This window comes from Battus philenor, unplaced genomic scaffold, assembly GCF_028537555.1.
Source record: "Battus philenor isolate CCGP_79_NKW_IND1 unplaced genomic scaffold, ilBatPhil1.0.hap1 SCAF_19, whole genome shotgun sequence".
Lineage (NCBI taxonomy): Eukaryota > Metazoa > Arthropoda > Insecta > Lepidoptera > Papilionidae > Battus > Battus philenor.
The window spans coordinates 11485860-11506407 of record NW_027181681.1 but is presented as its reverse complement, the minus strand read 5'-3'; the positions used below and the strand labels follow the sequence as shown (position 1 = coordinate 11506407).

Sequence of the window (20548 nt, the reverse complement as noted above, 5' to 3'; positions counted from 1 at the left end):
ATAACATTATAAATCTAAAATGGCCGCCGATACAAAATGGCGGATTACGTATTTTTCCTTAACCCCCTCAATATGGGTATCAAATGAAAGGGCTACGCTAGTAAAACACGATGATTATGACAAAATTTAAAATTCAAGATGGACGCCGTTCCAATAGGGCGGGCTAGGTACATATTTTTCCACAACCACCACAATATGGGTATCCAAAAACAGTTTAACTTAAAAGTTTTTTAAATGTATTTATAAGTTTATAAGTTAAATGTTACAGTATGAAGAACAAACAGGCTTTGTTTAAGTTTGTTCTCGTGATTCATACCCACGTATTTTTATGGACGCTCACTCTAAGCCATATACCTGTCTTAAAGATATCTATGTAGGGATATACAATAATCGCCTCGCTGGGCAGGCAGGATGGCAATGGCAATGTACTATGGTATACAAAGGATGCAGCTGTTTATCCTTGGAAATTTGTTTGTGAGCAGTAGTAATTCTAAGTAATTACTGCACAGGCTGTGAGTTACATGATATTGTATACTGTGAATCTAACCTGTGACTTACGATCGCAAGGCGATCAATCAACCCTGGGCTTATACACTTCGAAAGATTTTTATTACTTTCATAGCAATACGAGATATTAAATATATATTTCTGTCGCTGGTCCTAGATCAAAATTCTACTATCATTTATATAAAATTAAGAGAATCCATAAATGTGTTGCTAAGCGCAAAACTAGATAAGGTAGATAAAATCCGCTAATTTATTACATGACAAAAGTTCTTCAGAAATGAAAGTATGGCAAAATTAGTATGACAAGTGACAAGTGGAACGAAGGGTTCCACGTCTTCCGATGAACCTAACAAAGTAGTATTTAATTCTAATTCACGGACCCTTCCATTCGTGAACTCAGTACCGATGAAGCTGTAAAAGCCTTAAGGCTAAAAGCACTAACATCATCAGAGAAAAAGCAAAAGCAACAAGATAGTCTAGTAGTTTTTCGCTTGCTTTTCTGTGGTCATCATCTTAAGGAACCAACGACCATCAGTTCTGCGTAAGTAGCCTGCCAACTGCTACTTCAAATTGCCAATCCGCTGAACTAAGTCAGCTACTTGCGTTCGTATACGGATCTCGTCAATTCTGATTCACTTTAGTAGAGCAATCCCGAGAAATAGTCCCATTCATGGCTTGATAAGCGACTGTGGTCATATCAAAGCCCAATATTAAAGACCACGTTTTAGTAACGTAAAACAAGACGTATTTTTGTATATATGTTATATCATAGTTTTTGTTTTGTACATATTTTAGCTGCGAGATCAGTCATAAATTTGGAGATCTACGGAAGAAACACGAACATCGATGTATTTCGAAGAATTGCTCATCTATAGTACCGGGTTACATCGCTCGTAAAACCGAAGCTCGGGAGACCTATGTCTGACAGGTGTCGTCCATCAGTTGAAAGGGTGAAGAGGAAAACATATTTTATTTAAGATTATGTATTTTCAAGAAATATTCTTTTTAAAATTTTTGATTTATTTCATCACGTAATGTGGTGTAATAGTAGTAAGTTAAAAAAGGAAACATTAATACTCCTGTAATATAAAGTATTAATCCATTAAATCATTTGAAATATATCAATTAAAAACAACCAATTAGTTATCGATGGTTAAACAGTTGAAACAATACACCGGCGTCGTGCCCGGCTGCCGATGAATCGATTCAATCAGAAATCGTAATACTGAAATAATTCGACACCGCATCCTTGGTAGCGCGTACGTTTGACATCACGAGGTCGCATCACGCATGAAGGCAAAGAAAAAAAAACCTTTGGTAACTAATTACAAGCCCGTGCATATCATAACATAAACTTCGTTCATTATTTTAGCTATCAAGCCGTGACGTCACCGCTTGTGAGATGATCAGGATTAGGTACAGTTCAGGTATATATTGGGTCAATTCGTCTCGAAGAATCACAGTTTTCTGTGCGCTTCACATTTGGCAGTACCGCACCAGCAATACCACAGCGAATACCAAAATGAAACTGGTAAATATATTATTTAAATCACTATTTAATTAATTTCATTTTTTTTCTAATTGTATATAATTGTTAATAATTTTACTATATAAAATTTACTCTATTTATATATTTACTCAACGAACAGTGGTTTACCAGGTAGACTTACGAACGTTGGTCACGGGTTCGATTCAGTTCAACAAAACAGATATTAAAAATTAAAAAATTAAATAGATTATTATTTAAAAAACGAATATTTAAATGACAAGTAGCCATCGCAGTGATGTCGCCTTGTTTTGGTGTCATTTACACTACATCTTTTAAAGTATATATGTAAAAATCTGTGCTAAACTTTATTAAAATATATATTATAGTGCAGTTTCTTCCTGCTTCTTCTTCACAAATATAACAACATATTAAACAGAGCAGAGTCGAAAATAAAATAGATTAAAAAATAAATAGCTAATAATTTGACAATCAACTATAGTTCTGTTAAAAGTTCAAATGTTGAATAAACGAAATTAATGTTTTATTTTTACATAATTTCCATTTTGTGTAAGAATTATATAGGATTGCTATCGCTCATAAAGAAGTTTCGAAAGGATGGGCAGCAGCGTCCTATGTGTACCATAATACCAGACCGGATCGCCAACCGGTCTGACAAACGTGGTAATTATGGTATATATTTCCCATAGATATATTTGTGGAAGGTATTGCATTGGGATTCTTTGGGCTGAAATGACTACGACTAGTTCATTCTGTTTTTGAAAAATGTTTCTATATATTGTTCCTTTTTATATTTTGTTCTTTGTTCAGATTTGTTGTTGTATAGATAATAAATATATATTTCTTTATAGATCATTCTCGTCGCTTTCATCGCCGTATGCTCAGCGGGTCGCCTGGAGCATCTTGAACGTTCTTACCTACCTCCTGATAACACCAATAACCTTGGTTTTGGTTCTAATGGAAGATCACAAAACGGTTTCGGTTCCAACGGGCAGGGAGCTTCAGGTTCCTTTGGTTCACACGACTCGTTTGGATCTGTAAACTCAAGGGGTAACGGTTTCGGTTCAAATGGCGGTTCTCATGGTTCATTCGGTTCAAACGGTGGTTCTTCAAGTTTTGGATCTGCAAGCGGATCAGAATCCGGTTTTGGTAAATCTAATGGAAACGGTTTCGGTTCGTCCAATGGTAATGGATTTGGAGCTGCCACATCCAACCAATATTTGCCACCCAACCATGGACCATCCAACTCCAACGGTTTTGGAAGAAACGGCGCTTCTGCTTACAGAGGTATGTTTTAAAACTCAATACATCTTTTCCGTTCATTTATTCATTTGCCACTACAAAATTTAACAAGGAACATGTGTGTTATAAAGCACGTAGCGAAAAACAGAAATAGGTATGTGTCATTTAATCACTTCTGATATCTGAACTGAATAATGCATTACGACAATTTAGGATACCCCTCCGAGCCTCGATAAAATTATTGATTACTCATTTAAAGTAATATCCAATTATTTGATAAAAATGTTTTCAAATTTAAAAAACACATATTATATATATATATATATATATATATATATATATATATATATATATATATATTTATATTTATGTATGTATGTATGTATGTATATCATAACTATGTCTATATGATTATAGTAAAAACCATTAAAAAATTGCGATGTCCTCAAAGTTATTTCTAGAAATATAGAACAGCTTGTAACCTTTGTCTAGGCTAAATGAAATCGCTTATTACTCCTCCTCTTTTGTAGCCAAGTGTGTACGAGTGCTATTAATAAATATAAATTAAATTTATAAATTTCAAGCCACGTTAAATATCTTATTAGATAATAATTTCTGGGTGATGAAGTGATCACAAAAAACATAAATTAACAAACAAATTAATATGGACACTTCTCAGATCAGGGAGTGTTTGAAACATGATGTTCATCATGATCACTTATTTTTAGAGATAGCTTGCCCATATCGGGAAGATAAATATAATTCTTCTTTATTTGGGTACTTCAGGCATTTTTCTCATAACTTACACAAGTGTTCTCTGTAAACAATCCAAAGTAGATAATAAAATGAATAAACGTTATAATATAATTATCTATACTATTTAAAGTTGCTTTTAAACTACAAAAAGTCAAATTAAAAATACACCAATCATTATGAAATAATTTCAAACATTTTGACAACAATTTTTTTTGATACTGCAAATTTCGGTATGAACTTGATATATTTATTTTTTAAATTTAATTAAGACATTAGTTTAAGATATTATATTTTCAAATTTTTAAAGTTGTTTTCATTGTTAAGCTATGTTGAACTATGTACAAATATAGTATATATAATATTTTAATTGACTCGTGTTAAAATTTTAATAAGCCAATAATTAAAATATTCACAGCCCCTAGCACCCAGTATGGAACACCAGCGTTCGGAAACTCCAACGGCTTTGGATCCCAAGGGTCTTCTTCTCGTCTCCAGCAAGGATTTGACTCCCAGTCACAATTCGGTGTCAGCAACCAATACCTGACTCCCAAGCAGTCTTCTGGCTTCCAGAACATTCCTCAGCAAAGATTTGATGAGCAAACCGGCTATCACTACTAAGGAAAATAATTTCTTGTTAGTTTTTAGCCAATTCACAATTGTGTTCTTTCAAAAGTTTTATGTACATGAATATATTTACTCGTCTTATTAAATTCTATCTTTGAATAAAATATTAAAATGTATTTGTTGTTTGAATTTATACTTTTATCTTCGCAGTTAACAATAATAGGGTAAAACAGGGTAATGGGGGTCACTTAAGCGAGAAATCAAAAAAAAATTAATTATAAAACAATATATTTATTGCAACCGCCTTTAAATATAATATAACTAATATACTATCAATTGAGATCAGTTTCAATCACTTTGGCAATTAACTTTGAAAATTATTCAAGTTTAAAAAAAAAACAGATTTGACTCCCATTGCACCGATATGAGGGTAATGGTGGTCACCCTGGGGGCAATCAGAGTCAATGAAAATCTAGCACATATCACAGACATAACCTTGAGCTGAGTCCCACCCAGTGCATTCCGAGTGAGCCCATAGACCACATGAGGTACATCTGAACCATATCTCATTGTTTCTGCCGAAATCGTTGCATACTGGGCACTTGTTTCCTACATCTTTTAGGTCATCATCCTCATCATGCTGGCACAAATCGTTAGTACCAACATCAGATACAGAGGTTTCATTCGATTCTTGAAGTATTTGACGCTTTACCTTTTCAGGAGTCTTCTTCACTACTTTACTTTTTTTCCCTGACCTTTACCTTTCCATTTGTTATTTTCTTTCTGTGTTTCTCTTTTTTTCTTTTCTTTCTTATTTTCTTTTTCTACAAGGTTTTCTTTCAATGGCGTTGAAGTTAAAAGTGTTGCATGTTGTTTTTTTCGGCATTGTCTTGTATTAATAATACGTGTCTTCTCTGGTAACTTGATCAAATCATGCAATGTAATTTGACTTGAAGTGCTAGGATCTGATGAGTTAATCGAAGACACTGACTGTTTTGGTGTGCTCGGTACTATGGGATGAAATTCTTTTGATGTGCTCGGAACTGGTGATTATGATTCTTTCGATACATGATCATTCGTGGGAAATGGGAGTCACCCGACTCTCATTACCCACTTCTACACAAATTAGAAAAAAAATGAATGAAAATAAAACTGTAACATATTAACACGCTAAGAACTGCACATCACAATTTTGAATGTCTAACTAAGCACGTGTGAATGTCTTAATCGTATACTGCAAATTATTCGACACTTACCTTTTAATTTACATTGACGAAAAATTAGATCAGCGGAGCGTAAAAACAAAATACAGCCATATCTCAGAAGTGCGGGCGCCAACTGGTGCTAGACTTTCGAGGCAACGCCTGAGGACCAAGGCAGGGTAGAGGGCCTCATTTACGAGTCGCTCTCGTGTACTGTTTTGTGGATGTGTGGGTGATTCTCATTACCCACTGACTCTCATTACCCTACTCTCCCCTACACTGTTTTTTTGAATTAATCAATGAAAAAAAATATCAATGAATAGTCGTTGGTTTGACATTAAAAATGACATCACGTAAACTAACCATATTTTGTAGAAGGGGCTAGACCAGTGTTTCCTAAAGTGGGGTTCATGCCCCACAGGTGGGCAATTGGACTGACTCCACACTAGTTTAACATTTTAGATTTAATATAAAAATTATTTCTATTACATAAGAGTATGTAATATTTTAACAAAAAAGGCTGAAAAAAACTATGCTAGACTGTTTTGCAGATTGGTGTATTGTCTACACAATGATCGGCGAATGGTTTAATTTTGAAGATTTAAACTAAAAATAAAGATTATAATAAAACTACAAATTTATGAATGTCACACAAATTGTTTAAAACCACACATTGTCATTTATTAAATTCTCTTCTACTATATCTTCATAAAAGATACCTGATTAAGTGATATAAAGAATAATATAGTATCTTTGAAGATGAGGCGATGAAATTGACCAGAGTAATGTCTTCTAGGCTGTACTTATGACTATTTTTCAGAACATTAAAACGTGTGGTACTAATAGAACCTACTGTTTCAGGAGACATTTACATACACAAAGATCAAACGACTAAAATAAAGAAATACGACGTTAGTTAATGAAATAACTTGAAATTTATTCTTTTACTTTATACACGGTAGTCTTAGGAGCGAAAGTAAACAGTGAAATCTTGTTATAATCTGCTGATGAATTTAGGCATATAAAAGTAATATTAAATTATTTATGGTAGAGATTTATGAAGCACCACTGGGAGGAACTTTTCAAATTTGCTGATGTAGAAAGAGAACTAGTGACCAGTGGTCGTCGACCCCAATACATTGCTCCTTAAACCTGCTAGGCAGATCATCAGCCCCGAACACCGTATCTGGTGTCTATTATATATTTTAAACATAAATTCACTGTGTCTGTTCTATTCTTCTTCTGTTCCACTATTACCGCTGTCAGGTGGTGGAATGAATTACAATAATAGCAAAAAGATGCGCTAAATCGTTGTCAGAATTCAAAAAGATGGTATCAGAGTACTTTCTTGGTCCCTAAAATAAGATATTGTGTTGCATTTGTTGTGTTCGTATTTTTATACCACTTTTTACACGTATATATATATACGTAATACCAGCTAATTGCTTACACTACTGCATTTAAATGTTGAGTAAATCAAAATACGAGGTGCTGCATCTAATTGTACAGAGTAAGAAAAGTTTTGGTAGAAGACTAATATCCTGGCTGAAACATTTACGCCAGTGGTTTGGAAAGAGCACTAACAGTTTAGGAAGAAGTAGGAGAAGATGAATCATTTCAATGCATGATGTATAATGTACATATGAGAAACATAGCTATATCAGTTCTAAGTTATTACCTAAATTAATTATTTTATAGTGCGACAAGCTTATAAGGGCTAAAGTTTTCATCTCAATTTTGTTGATGCGACTCAACGGATTCTTATTTGATTCAGTTAATTCGTCGATTAAAAAATGATCTTTATTTATCCGACTTTCACTTCACCTTTATATCCATACAGTAAAAGTACTCAGGGATTTGATGCTTACCACCGTTGACAGAAGTACCGGGTGATGTATTCTTTGACTCACTGATCCTGATGGCTATATACAGGGTGCTAGATTATAGGTATAAAAGCTCTAAACGGGTGAATGTATAACTCATTTGCAGTTAATTAAGTTATGGTATATTCGATGTAAAAAATAGTTTTCAGAAATAATAAATAGCGTGATGATAATATAGTAAAAATATAGCGCTTTTAAAATTCGGGTCACTATATTAAAATTAATAATTGCTTGTTATTTATCCCTGCAGAATTTGTACTGCTAGAAGTTATTGGATTATCTCATTTTAATAGAAAAAAAAAAGAATAATGTTTGGAAAAAATTAAAGTGGTCACTTTATAAAGAGTGATTGAAACTGTCAAACAAACTATATATAAACATATATTTAAAGTATTTACATCTGTAATTAATAGTATATGGACGAAGAGAAGAATGAAATAGACAAGAAAACGGTGAACTTTATCTATATTATAACAGCTTACAATCTAATATATACATAATTATTTAACATATAGTTATAAAAGTGTTTCTTTTATTTTTTATAACATCCGATTATTAATAGATAGTACATGTAGTAAGTCTATGACAGTTGTAAGCGAAATATTTAGCGAAAAACTGATTCAATCTACGCCAATAAAGGGACGATGATTGCCTACCACAGAAATAACATTAAACCAGGAAGTTCTTACGAATTTGTGATCTAGAATCGAATAGTATGTACTTTAGATGACACACAACTCTGGAATGTTTTTCTAAATAAATTTCAAATTTCTTTCATCACGTCATATCAGCTGATAGACGCTTCTGCAAGGTACAGGCCTTTCTCAAAATGACTGTTGACTGTTCTTGCGCTCCCCGCATTCAATAACTTTGCAAGACTTTACTTATCTATCTATATGTAAACCAGCATTCTTACATCTTTACTTATATCTATACTTATCCTTATTTCGTTTTCTGAACTTTGTACCTTTTCTCTATACGATTTTTTTAAATCCCCTTAACTTAATGGCCAACTCTGTGTTTCTTCTTTTATATCAGTATTATTATTAGCTTGAAATGAACGCTGTTACCATGTGAAACGTTCAGAAATGCCTATAATTAAATGTTGCAAACATCTGTACCCATTTTAAAACGGATCACGAGTTACGTGAGCGATGGTCTTATTACATTAATACAAGTGACCTTGGTTGTACAAAACCGTTCATCGTACATGAACTGTATTTAAAATAAATATTATATTTGTTTGTACGTCGATTCGAATTTTTCTTTGTTTTTGAAATTCTAAATTGCCTCTTTCCTGAAATACATATTTAAATAGCAAATTTTTCTTATTATATCAAAAATCATTTCTTCGAAATTTAAATTCATAACCGTGAATATTAGACGGTAGTACGGTCGTATTCTTCTCTCACAATAATTCTCCGCATCTTCGGCATCACTTGTTATTGGAGCAAGGAAAATGTAAGTTAGTTTTTTTTTTTAATATCTGCAACTGCGATGTTTTATTGTATGGTTGTGAACATCTTTTAACTAGATATGTCATGGTTATGATATATGATGATGAGGATATGGATATGTCATTATCATGTCAGTGCCAGTGCCAACTTCAAGGCACTTCTCCGCTAAAGGTCACCACGACGACCAGTCTTGCACTAACCACATCCAGTGGCTTTCCGTGATCTTCAGTATGTTGATGGTCTACCTATTGGCTTACTTATTCCTACTGCCTCGTGGTCGCCACTTAATAACCTTCCGGTCCTGTTGGCCATCAGTTGCACGAGCGATGTTCCTCACTGCCATTTCAGACGAGCAATTCTTCGAGTCACGTCGGTGATCTTGGTTCTTCATTTCTGTTCTCACATCAAAAGTAAGAAAATCGGTGTAACATAACTCCTGAAGATGCCCCGTGGAGGGGTAAAACACGTGTTGAGTGATTTGGTGGTGGCGGTTGTGTGATTCGCATTGTTTGCCGCATACGCATTTGTCAGCGGGCTGGCGGGCGGTGCATTTCACTGCACGACTACCACTGCATGTGCGGAAGTGGCTAAATATTGGTCCTTTTCTTACTTAGGATGGATTTCCGCGAAGTAACGCCTGATTCCATTAAATATCTCACATCAAAACTCCAAGCATAACCCTCTTCATTGTTCACTGAGTGACTTTGAGCCTTATTATTATCTTTTACTTTACTCGAATCCAACTACTTGTTACTACCTCTACTATACCGTCAGTTGATCCTGCAAGAGCCTACCCACACTGCGTTAAATGATTATAGACGGAGCTATATCTGTCTTTAAAAGTTCAGTTTCAAATTTTAGTACTAGACTAGATGCAATAATTCCTAATAAAATTATATTTAGTGTAAAAAAAATTAAACTTGTTTTACTTTAATTCACGTCTACACACGAGTTGATAGATCCATAACGATTTTTAACATGTTTTTATATCGCTACTAATTGTTATGAAGCTATACATTTTTTATTGAGATTTTGTTAATGAGTTACCTTTATAATCTGCACGATGCTTCGCGCTAATATTATATATACATTCGTTACATATCCGTGTCTTCCATCATACAGTATTTCTATTGATTTAAGTACCTAATTTACTTCTTTATTTAGTCTTGACGTTACATTTGTAATAAGAATTTTGATACACAGGGAGATCCACAGAAACACCAAAGTGAAATTTATACGCTCTGGTCTTTTTCATCTCCGTGTACTAGACAAGGTCTCATACAAAGCAAAGGATAGACGCATTCAAGATGTAGCATTAGCGTTGAATGTTAAGAATCCAGCGAATAGTGCGCCGCACTTATTCTTCTACCCTCAGAATAAGGACTCGACTATCTATGGTTTGCTTGTACATATATAATATATAAAACTCTCAAGTATTGTAAACAATGAGTGTAATCACATTGCGTGGAAGAGCTCAGTAAATCTAGATAGTTAAATTATGGAAGTACGAAAATGTTAACAAAAAACTTAAAGGGCTTGAGGTTGGGCACCTAATCGCTGGACTGATCCATTTTCAATAGCGTTCAACATCACCGTGTATTGCTCCGTGAAACTTTCAGACGGAAAAACCTGAAAAATATGAAAGCGAAGACTAGTCTAATGGGCAACATCTCTCGATTATGAGGAAACCGCTAAGAAGATTTCATAAAGCCCACGGTCCGCTACCACCTACATGAAAAGCTCCAAACCCTTCTGAGTATGCTCTAAACTATTTTAACTTGTTTATTTTTCAATTACAACTGATCATTTATTTATTTCAACTTCTGGACCGTGCGCTGGTTACAGCTACCATAGTAGAGCTGTTCCGGTCGCCTTATATTTACTACAGATCCTTTATTTACATAACAATTTTTTTTTATAAAAAAACATACGCAATTTTACCTTAATTTATACGTAAGTTTAATTTTAGGTTTATAGACATTTTTAATTAATACAGTTGATTTTTGGTATATCAAAATGTTAAAGTAAACTAGGTATAATGTGCAAATAAAAAATTTTAATTTAAAAAACAGGTAAAACTGTATTACCACAATACACGAATTTCTTCACTACTAATAAATGTGTGTGTAATGCGTGTTTACAAGGAGGCGTTAGTAAGTTAGATTGTGTGCAATGTGTTATACAAATATCCCAAAGCCATTAAAATTTTTCTTTACTTAAATCAGGTTCCAGATTTCATAACGCAACACAAACAACTGGGAGGTTCTGTTTCGCTTTGGTATTTCACTAATAGCTGTTTATTTCAGTTATTCAGTAAATCGTCTCCATTACTATAAACACATGGTGAACCGAAATCTTTTATGGTCAACAATCAATTCTTATTGATTGTTGACTATGAAAAGGCTGTTATTTCCGTGACCTACGGAAGCGATTTGACCCAATGGGTCCGGGATATAATTTAATCTTTGGTTGCAAAAGCTTGCCCGTTACAATGTAAGACAAATGAAAGGGCTCTAAAAAAATTACAGTGACCACATATATAATACACACATAATGTTCATAACAAGAATATTTTGGTTGCAAAAAGATGAAGAAAGGGAAGAAGTGGAGGATACCAAATCTTTCTGGAGCATTTTAGGAGGACAATCGGAACAGTAATAAATAGGAATATGACATAAGTCAATAGAAGAGAGGTAAATATTGCGAACAAACTGTGAAAAATCGAAATAAAAATTAAGATAAAGAAACATATAATAGTAAAGGATAAAGTAATGGATACAAATTAAAGCTTAGGTAAATATAAGAATTGCGAAATAAAGATCAAAAATAAAAATTTTGAATTAATACAGTATTCTATAGAGAAAGCGAAAGAAGAGATGATATATATGAGATGTATTGGATGTAAAGGAACTAATGAAAGACCTTAAGAAGGACGAAAATGGAGCGTGGAAATAACAAAACAAAATTGTCAAAAATTTATTGTAAATAATATCCCTGTTCAAACATGGCAGACGAGCAAGAGAGATCCTCAATAACATGGACCATTAAAAATAGTTCTTCAATCCTGAACTAGATGGCGCACTCGGTGTGTGGGCTGGTGGGCGGTGCACTTTATTGCACGACTACTGCCACATAGCGGAAGTAGCTATATATTAGTCGTTTTCTTACTTAGGATGGACTTCCGCAAAGTAACGCCTGAATTCTTTATATATTTAATTCCTCTTTATACGAGTAATTCAATAATCAAAAAGAAATCGAGTCTTGGCGTAACAAAAACATTTTTATTGAGTTTTTTGTAGTTATTTGAAAAGACAAAAATAGTGGGATCTACTAAGATCTTTTTATGTTAATTAGTTGAATGTAGTTGTTAAATTAGGCTGTTAAAAATTTATTTATTCACTCCAATCCTACCTCTTATAACGTATATGTCTGGAAGATATCTGATCCGTACAAAATGCATGTTTAAAACTATTTACTAATCGTATAGATTTACGTCCGTATAGACGTGCGGTCGATGTCTGCGGTTACAGAAATTCAAATTCGACACCTAGACGAGGTCGATATTAATTATCATATTGTCACATATAAGTCCATTTAATTATTTATATTACTATCCACTGAGCAGTGGTAGACCACTGTAACTTGCGATCATATAGTTTTATACATAGTTCACATTTTGTCTATTGATTATATAGAATTGCCTATGCTCACAAACACGTGTCTAGAGATTTGGCAGCAGCGTTCTCTGAGTACCATAATACAACACTGCAATAGTGGCGATTATGATATATCTCCCCCATAGATATCCTAGATGTCCTAGACTTGCAGTGGGCGCCAATAATTACATAGGATCAATAAAAGTAACCACTCGAGTACGTCATGTGAAGAGTTCTAGAAAATCCTAATTTTCTGAAAATTAGAATAATATTGAACTCTTCTATGAGGTATTTTTGAACTTATAGCTATAAGGATACCAAACGCGATCTGAGAAAAACCTTCAACAAACTCAGACGGTATTTTTTGTCTCTTTTTAATATTGTTAAGACAGAGTAATTCATCCCCAAGATCTATTATCACGTAAAAAATATTCACAATGTAATAGTATTGATTTGTAAGTTTATTTATGAACTTTCTTGATTATTTCTCTTGCAGTTTGAACTGCATCAAGCGACTTACTTCAAGTCATAACAATAATAATTAACAATTATATACATGAGCGACTCTATCTCGTGTAGGGCCCGTGTGCAATAAAACCCTGACGCCCCCTAGCCCCCCCCCCACTGCTGCTATAACTATTAATAACATAACAAGAAAGTTTTTTCATATTCCAACAAGCTATTTTATAAGTAGCTTATAGTATGGTATTAGTTACGGCCATGATGATCCAAGACGGCGGTGCCCTTATGCACTGCACACCGTACACTATAGGTTAAGCGGCCCCTGATTATATATAATCTGTACTAAACAGTTATTATGAAGCAAATAACTAACAAACTTTAAATGGGAAACAAAATACAATAAGAAACTTTATATTTGTATATTAATATACCAGCTATTGTATTGTACTTAACAATAAACGTAAGTAATTGTCGAAGTTGTTAGAGCGAAGTATTGACTATTAGCTAAATGCTATTAGCAGTTATTAATAAATAGCTTGATTGGTTACATATAGCTCGTTTAACAGTAAAAGCTTTAAAGTCTATTTCCAATTACTTTGTATAAAGCAGAGTTCTCCAAACTTTTTGTGTCGTAGACCCCTTGCCATGTTTTTCCGTGTTGGGTAGACCCCTTACTTACCTGATATTAATTTCCTGTAAATTTTTAACTGTAGTGAAGTTTAGTGTATGTTCAAAATGTATTGCGACCACAAAGCGAATACCAACATCATACAACTTACACAATTTTATAAACATATATAATAATTTTTTTACTTCATAGGTACTTTTATAAATAATGTAAATGTTTTGATATTATAAGATAGTATGATAGTTAGTAAATAGGTGCTATCAATGTATGTGTTGAGATCCACTATCGTGGACCCCCAAATTTTTTTTCACTGACGTAGACCCCTTGCAGGTTGTCATAGACCCCTAGGGGTCGATAACAACCTGCAAAGCCACTTTGGGAATCACTGGTATAAAGTGATCACTGAAATATGTTACTTTATTTTATTGATAAATGTGCCAGACCAATTATTTATTATAGTAAGAAGTCTGCAGGAACATACAGCAAATAATAATTAATTTTAATATGTATTATTCTGAATTTTGAAACAGCTTTTTGTTGCGATATTATCATTAGGGCATTTATTATTTTAAACCATTGATTCTTGGATAGGTAAAGCAAAGATTAATTGACAAGAAATGAGTGATAAATTTACCCCTTTACAGTACCCGGCGTAAAATATTGCACATCGACCTTTAGAAAGAGACAATCGTAAAGCTTTTACATCTATAACCAACGTTTCCTTATACTTTAGGCATAATTTTCCGTATTTTGATTAGTGAAATTCGCAATAATATTAAACACTTACCTACTACTATTAATATCAGTCAGTAGTACATAAAAGTAATACATTTAAAAACAAATATTATGTTTATATTCACGCAGTTAAATCTATACCAACATTTAAATAAAAATTTTTTAGCGCCTGTTAGTATAGACTGAGCAAATTTATTTTAAGAATTAATTAGTATTTCTTTTATAACGCAATTACAGTTGTTGTAAACAAATATAATATCTATGGGTTATTAAATATTTTTTTATTCTAATGTATGTTAATATTAAAACATTGCTAGACATTAATATTTTTACATGTTAACATCAACGAGATTAATTTGTAGTAATATTTTGCACATGCGCTAACCATGCAAGTGCATCGGTATGACAACAGATGGCGCTTAAGTAAAATTTTTGTTTGTACTTTACTATAAAAATATGTGTTTTTGTCACTTTTAATAGATATTTGATTATAATGAATATTAAAGAGATGACAAAAATATTACTCTGGAAATATTCATTTCTGTTTATGTTAATTTTAACCGATATTTTATCCCTGGGGCAATATTTAATTGTAACAGTTAAAAAATAAAAACGTTTAGATGTCATTTTCACAATACTGTTCGATGTCGATAAAGCCCTACGGAAAGCATCGGTATAAATAAAAAGTGTCTAAACACGTTACTTATTTGATTCTAATTTTATAAAAGATGATTTTTTTTAATAATGTTTTTATTATCTGTACGGAATGTACTGTAATTCTAAGATAAATAAAAATTGACAGTAAAAAAGATAACATATATGTGACTATTACAAAAAAGGTTAGGAAATTGAAAAAGCAATATCTGTAAAATAAGACGAAAAACTTTAACAAAGGTTACACGCCTGCCGTACAGTAAAAAGACATTAGCCGAATATACTTTTTTTTAATAAATAGAAACTAATAAACTTTTAAGTGAATTACAAATATTTGGAGAAAAAAATAGTTCAAGATGTGCTATTTAAATAATATCCTTCAGACTTATTCAGCTTCATAGAGTTATTACTTCGTTTGTGGACAAATACGTATAGGTGTGTTACGGTTTATTGAGCGATAAGTAGTAAAAATCCTTTTTACAGTGTGAGAAATTTTTGATTGATAATAAAGATTTGAAATCAATTATTCTACTACTGTATTAGGGATTTAGTAAAAAAGCCGTCTCAATTTGTTACAGACTCTTTTCAAATAATAGTGCGATTGGAGAATTTGTGGATAAAGAATGCGATTACAGGGCGGCTCAATCCTATTCCAGATTCTGACAAATTGGGCTATTCTGGCATTCTTCCTTTAACGTATACTAGTTAGATCAAGTCATTTGTTGAAGAGTTTCTTCCTGCTTCTTCTCCACAACTATGACCTTGCGAAGCAGAGTAGGGTCTAAAATAAAAGAAAATTAGAAAACAAATAAGTTAACGATCAGTAAGTTCAGTTAAAAGTACGAATGTTACATAAATTAATTTTATTTTATCTTATCAGGAACTCTAAACGTTTTAAGCAGATAATCATCATTATCATTATGTCAGCCATACATGCTCACTGAAAAATTTAGGCCTCCTCCAAAATCGACACAAAGATCGAACTTGAACTGCCCCCATCCAGCATTGGCGACCTTGATTATTTCGTAGGTCCATCAAGCGGATAATATCAAAAAATAAATAAATTAAAAGGTAACATAAAATTTGGATACTACTAATGCAGTAGAAACCAGGGTATTGCATATAATATCTACATTTTAGATTTGGAATGTAACTGTTACAATTATAAAAAGTATATAGTTCAGGGGTGTGCAACTTTTATAATTAAATGGCCATTTTTAATTTACAATTTTTTACGGAGCACACATTTAAAGAACACATATTAATAATTTATTTATTTATTATAAATAATGACATAGGTGTTTTTAAAAATATAGACATATCTCGTACAAATTTTAATGCAAAATGTAAAACTAAACACGAAAAGAACAGAAAAACGAAATTACTTGAAATTTATAATAAAAACATTGGAAAAGTTTTTTCGATACAATCTGATAAATATAAGTCGGAAGTAAGGGGGTCGCTAGACGTATACATGACTCAATCTTGACCGATGGTCATTTTTGACTTATATATTTGGTTTTGTATGTATTACCATTTTATTGTAATACATTGAAGAGAGAAAGTCGATAAATGTATATTCAATTTTAAAAATACTTCGCGGGCCGCTTTAGCATGTTTTACGGGCCGCGTGTTGTTCATCCCTGATATAGTGTGTTCGACCCTGCCACAGATTCGGAGCGACTGTGTGAATTCTTCGAAAGTGAACTTCTTCCGATAATCGTATAATCAAGGTTTACAATTAAATCGATGTCATCCGATAATAAAAATAATCGGTAATTGTTTTGATAGTTTTTTCGTTTAATATAAAAGTCCGATACAAAGAGAACTATACACAGTGCAATTTCAAACTTCGAATTCGTTTAAGTGTTTTAAAACGAAAAAATAAATTATCATCATGAATATGGTACGTAATAAGATTAATTTTTCTTTTTAAAATAATATTGATTTTTTTATTATAATCATTTATAAGCTAATTTTTATTGTGACATAAAAAAGGTATTTTTATTATATAATCTGTATATTAAATTTAATAGTAATTACAAAAATTAAGTATTATTTTTTAATTTTCATTATTTTTGTACATGTCAAACATATATATTTCAATATTATTTAATAAGAAATATAAAATAATAAAGATAATTTTAATATTAAGATGGTTACAGATTGTTTATCTGTCATAAATAATTAATAGTATACTTAAAGTATATATATACGAGTATATACCTTTAACAATATTCCAATTGAAGTCGGTATAAATGAACAATTACAAGAAATCAAAACAAATATTATATTAGATTTTTGTTAAAGTTTTGTGAAGACGGAAAGTATATTAAGTCTAATAATATTCCAATGTTTCATTATTTTCTTATTTTGCAATTAAAATACAAAAAAATAAAAAGAGAACATGTTTTAATGTTTTTTATAGTTATTTACATCCAAAAGCAAAGTCGTCAAAAGATACCTTTTGGTCGAAATAGGTAAACACAAATTCGTAGTAGAAATAAAATGTAAATTTTTATCTAAAGTAAACATTCCTTCGTAAATATATTTGTCGACTGTAATAAAAAGAAATATATAGATAGCATATTTATATAACTTTTTAAACAAAAAGCTTAGGTTTAAATGTTACAAAATTTCCCATGTAAGATTTTATGCTTTTGACATCAGATGCTAGATCAAGCTCATCAACATAGACAATTGCAAAATAATTTAATATACCTTATGCTTCAAACTTTCTACATAAAAAAAGTTTTTCAAACAATTACCTTAAATAAAAAAAATATTCTCTTCTAGATCGTATTGTCAGTTGTCGTCGCATTAGCTTCGGCCGCCAAACTACCTTCCAAGAACTATCTTCCGCCAAACCAAGGTGTCTCATCACCCACCAATAGTTATTTACCACCAGGCCAAGGTGGAGCAGGTTTTGGAGCAGGAGTTGGCTATGGAGACACAGGAAACAAACGTCCCCAGCAAGCTGCTGAGAAGAACGCGGAAATTTTACAACAGGACCAGGAGATAGATGAAAATGGTAAAGGTTCCATTGTTGAAGATTTAGTTGAAAATTAGAACTCCTTATTTATTATGTGAAACAAATAGGTTGACGATATATTATAAATCTTACTTAAATCTATGACGTCATCATCATCATTTCAGCCATAAGACGTCCACTGTTGGACATAGGTCTCCCAAATATATTTCTTATATGCCTTACACCTGCCTCTGATACTAAACTGTACATCTTTGTACATCATCAAAATTTAGCTATAGACTTCTTGGTTTTTCTTGATGTAATATTTTAGACATCGTCATAGGCGCCCACTGTAAGGCATAGGTCTCCCCAAAGACATCTATGGGGGGGATATACCATATCCACCGTGCTAGGCTAGGGTTGGCGATCGCAGTGCGGTATTATATTACGCAGAGGACGCAGTTGTCCATCCTCTGGAAACTTATTTTTGAGCAGTGACAATCCTATTTATACACCAAATGTGAACTATATAAAATTGTATCCAGAGAATCGAATTCACGACCTATGATCACGAATTTCAGTTCCCTTCCGTTGAGCTACCACTGCTCATATAATGTACCATAAGGGCACGATATATTTTTTTAATTGTTTTTTACCTTTAACAGCCATGTGGAATAAAGCGACTAATTCAGATTAGTGTTATTATGAATTGATATTCTGTATGAAATGATCATAAGTTGCTATCAAAATGGTTTCTGGTTTCCTTAAAAATTATATACAATTAGTGTACAATCTATAGAATTTGCAATAAATTCGATTAACTGTGTGATGGTAATTAGTGAAAATTGCCTATAGTTCACTGGTGATGAGGTCTTCTTGCAAGTAACTACCATGATAGGTACTACTGAATCCAGTATATATAATGCCAAAGGTGAGGATGTATATATTCAGGATACTTGTAGTGTAGTGCAAACGCATCGTAGGACTCTAAAGATAGACGGACTGACAGTCGATAATGTCAAAAAGGACGCTGGGTGCAGGCTTTTAAAAACGGTTCCAATAGAGATCTATGAAGGAAGGCTAAGTCCAGGAGTATAGATCTTGCGCTTGACATGAGGATGACGAATGTTCCTCTTTATAGTGATTTGCTTTTATACTGGGATTTCACATTATGTAAAAGACCTTTCAATTCTGAATTTAAAAAATTGTTAAAGAACGTTTGTGTATTAACGACATACTATATACTTCTGGAATAATATGTTTGCCTTCAGGATATATAAATTTTAAATAAGTAACTTAAACTTAAAGTTTCTTTTGCTTGTTCATCTCAGGTATGAGCTAGTTTGCTATCCGAACAGGTCTTTGATTAATGTAAATAAGAGATGTTCATCCTATAATTTATACAGATTTTTTTAAATTAGGTTTTCGTTACTCCTATGAGACATCCAACGGTATCCGTGCTGAGGAAGCAGGAAATGCGTTACAAACCAACGGCGGTTTCTCTTACAAGGGTGACGATGGAAACGTTTACTCCATAACATTCTCCGCTGGAGAAGGCGGCTTCCGTCCTCAGGGAGCTCATCTACCAGTAGCACCTCCAACCCCTGAAGCTATTCTCTTGGCATTGGAACAGAACGCTAGGGATGAAGCTGCAGGAATATTTGATGACGGTAATTAACAATGTGTTCTTATATACAAATATTTTTAAATGTTTAATTTGCCTTTAAAAGTTAAATATATGTTATTGTATTAATGTATTCAGATAAGTTATCTATATTGATCACCAATCGGTCATCCAAATTCTTTATTTTGTGACGGTTTTGCAGGAATCCCCCGGTAACGTTACTAAATAGTTCGTAGAAGGTGGAAAAAAATGTTTAGTAAATTGAGTAGACACTTGAAATTTTCCAAAAGATGCAATTATTACTAAAACTTTCCCATTTGACAGTTCGCTGTGAACTTCGCGCGTTTGACAGTTCACGCTGCTATAATCTGCAGCTGTATTCTTGTTTAACAGCTGCATATATCAATATTGACTGATCACGAAATATTTTATGAAGTTATCACTCTAAAATATGTTACTTTAATTAATCTTTTCTATTGTAAGGCAACAGGCCAATTACTTCTGAAAGTACCATATTATTTGAGTTAGATCATTTATAATAAATAATTTTTGTTTCAGGTCAGTATCATCCTGAAAAATCAGGTAATAAGCCTGGTCAAGGAGGTTACGGAGGAACCTCATCCTCGTCAGGTTCTGGAAATTACAACCCAAACACTGGATACAGTTATTAATCTATAATGATTTTAGCAAATTTTTCTCT

General features: G+C 32.7%; 2 protein-coding genes across 2 annotated transcripts; both read left to right on the top strand.

The window, feature by feature from the left end:
- The first annotated feature begins 1982 nt into the window (after window positions 1–1982).
- LOC137921342 (uncharacterized) lies at window positions 1983–4735 on the top strand. The gene is made up of 3 exons (XM_068764049.1): window positions 1983–2038; window positions 2866–3301; window positions 4428–4735. The coding sequence occupies exons 1-3, from the start codon at window positions 2030–2032 to the stop codon at window positions 4628–4630; spliced, it is 648 nt and encodes a 215-aa protein (XP_068620150.1). The 5' UTR covers window positions 1983–2029; the 3' UTR covers window positions 4631–4735.
- Window positions 4736–17150: 12415 nt separating this feature from the next.
- Window positions 17151–20519, top strand: LOC137921723 (pupal cuticle protein 27-like). The gene is made up of 4 exons (XM_068764536.1): window positions 17151–17159; window positions 18050–18290; window positions 19646–19894; window positions 20407–20519. The coding sequence occupies exons 1-4, from the start codon at window positions 17151–17153 to the stop codon at window positions 20517–20519; spliced, it is 612 nt and encodes a 203-aa protein (XP_068620637.1).
- Window positions 20520–20548: the final 29 nt, after the last annotated feature.

Coding starts and splice junctions, on each gene's coding strand:
- LOC137921342 (XM_068764049.1), top strand. Junction 3,302..4,427: donor CGGCGCTTCTGCTTACAGAG/GTATGTTTTAAA, acceptor AAATATTCACAG/CCCCTAGCACCCAGTATGGA.
- LOC137921723 (XM_068764536.1), top strand. Junction 18,291..19,645: donor GATAGATGAAAATGGTAAAG/GTTCCATTGTTG, acceptor TTTTTAAATTAG/GTTTTCGTTACTCCTATGAG. Junction 19,895..20,406: donor TGCAGGAATATTTGATGACG/GTAATTAACAAT, acceptor TTTTTGTTTCAG/GTCAGTATCATCCTGAAAAA.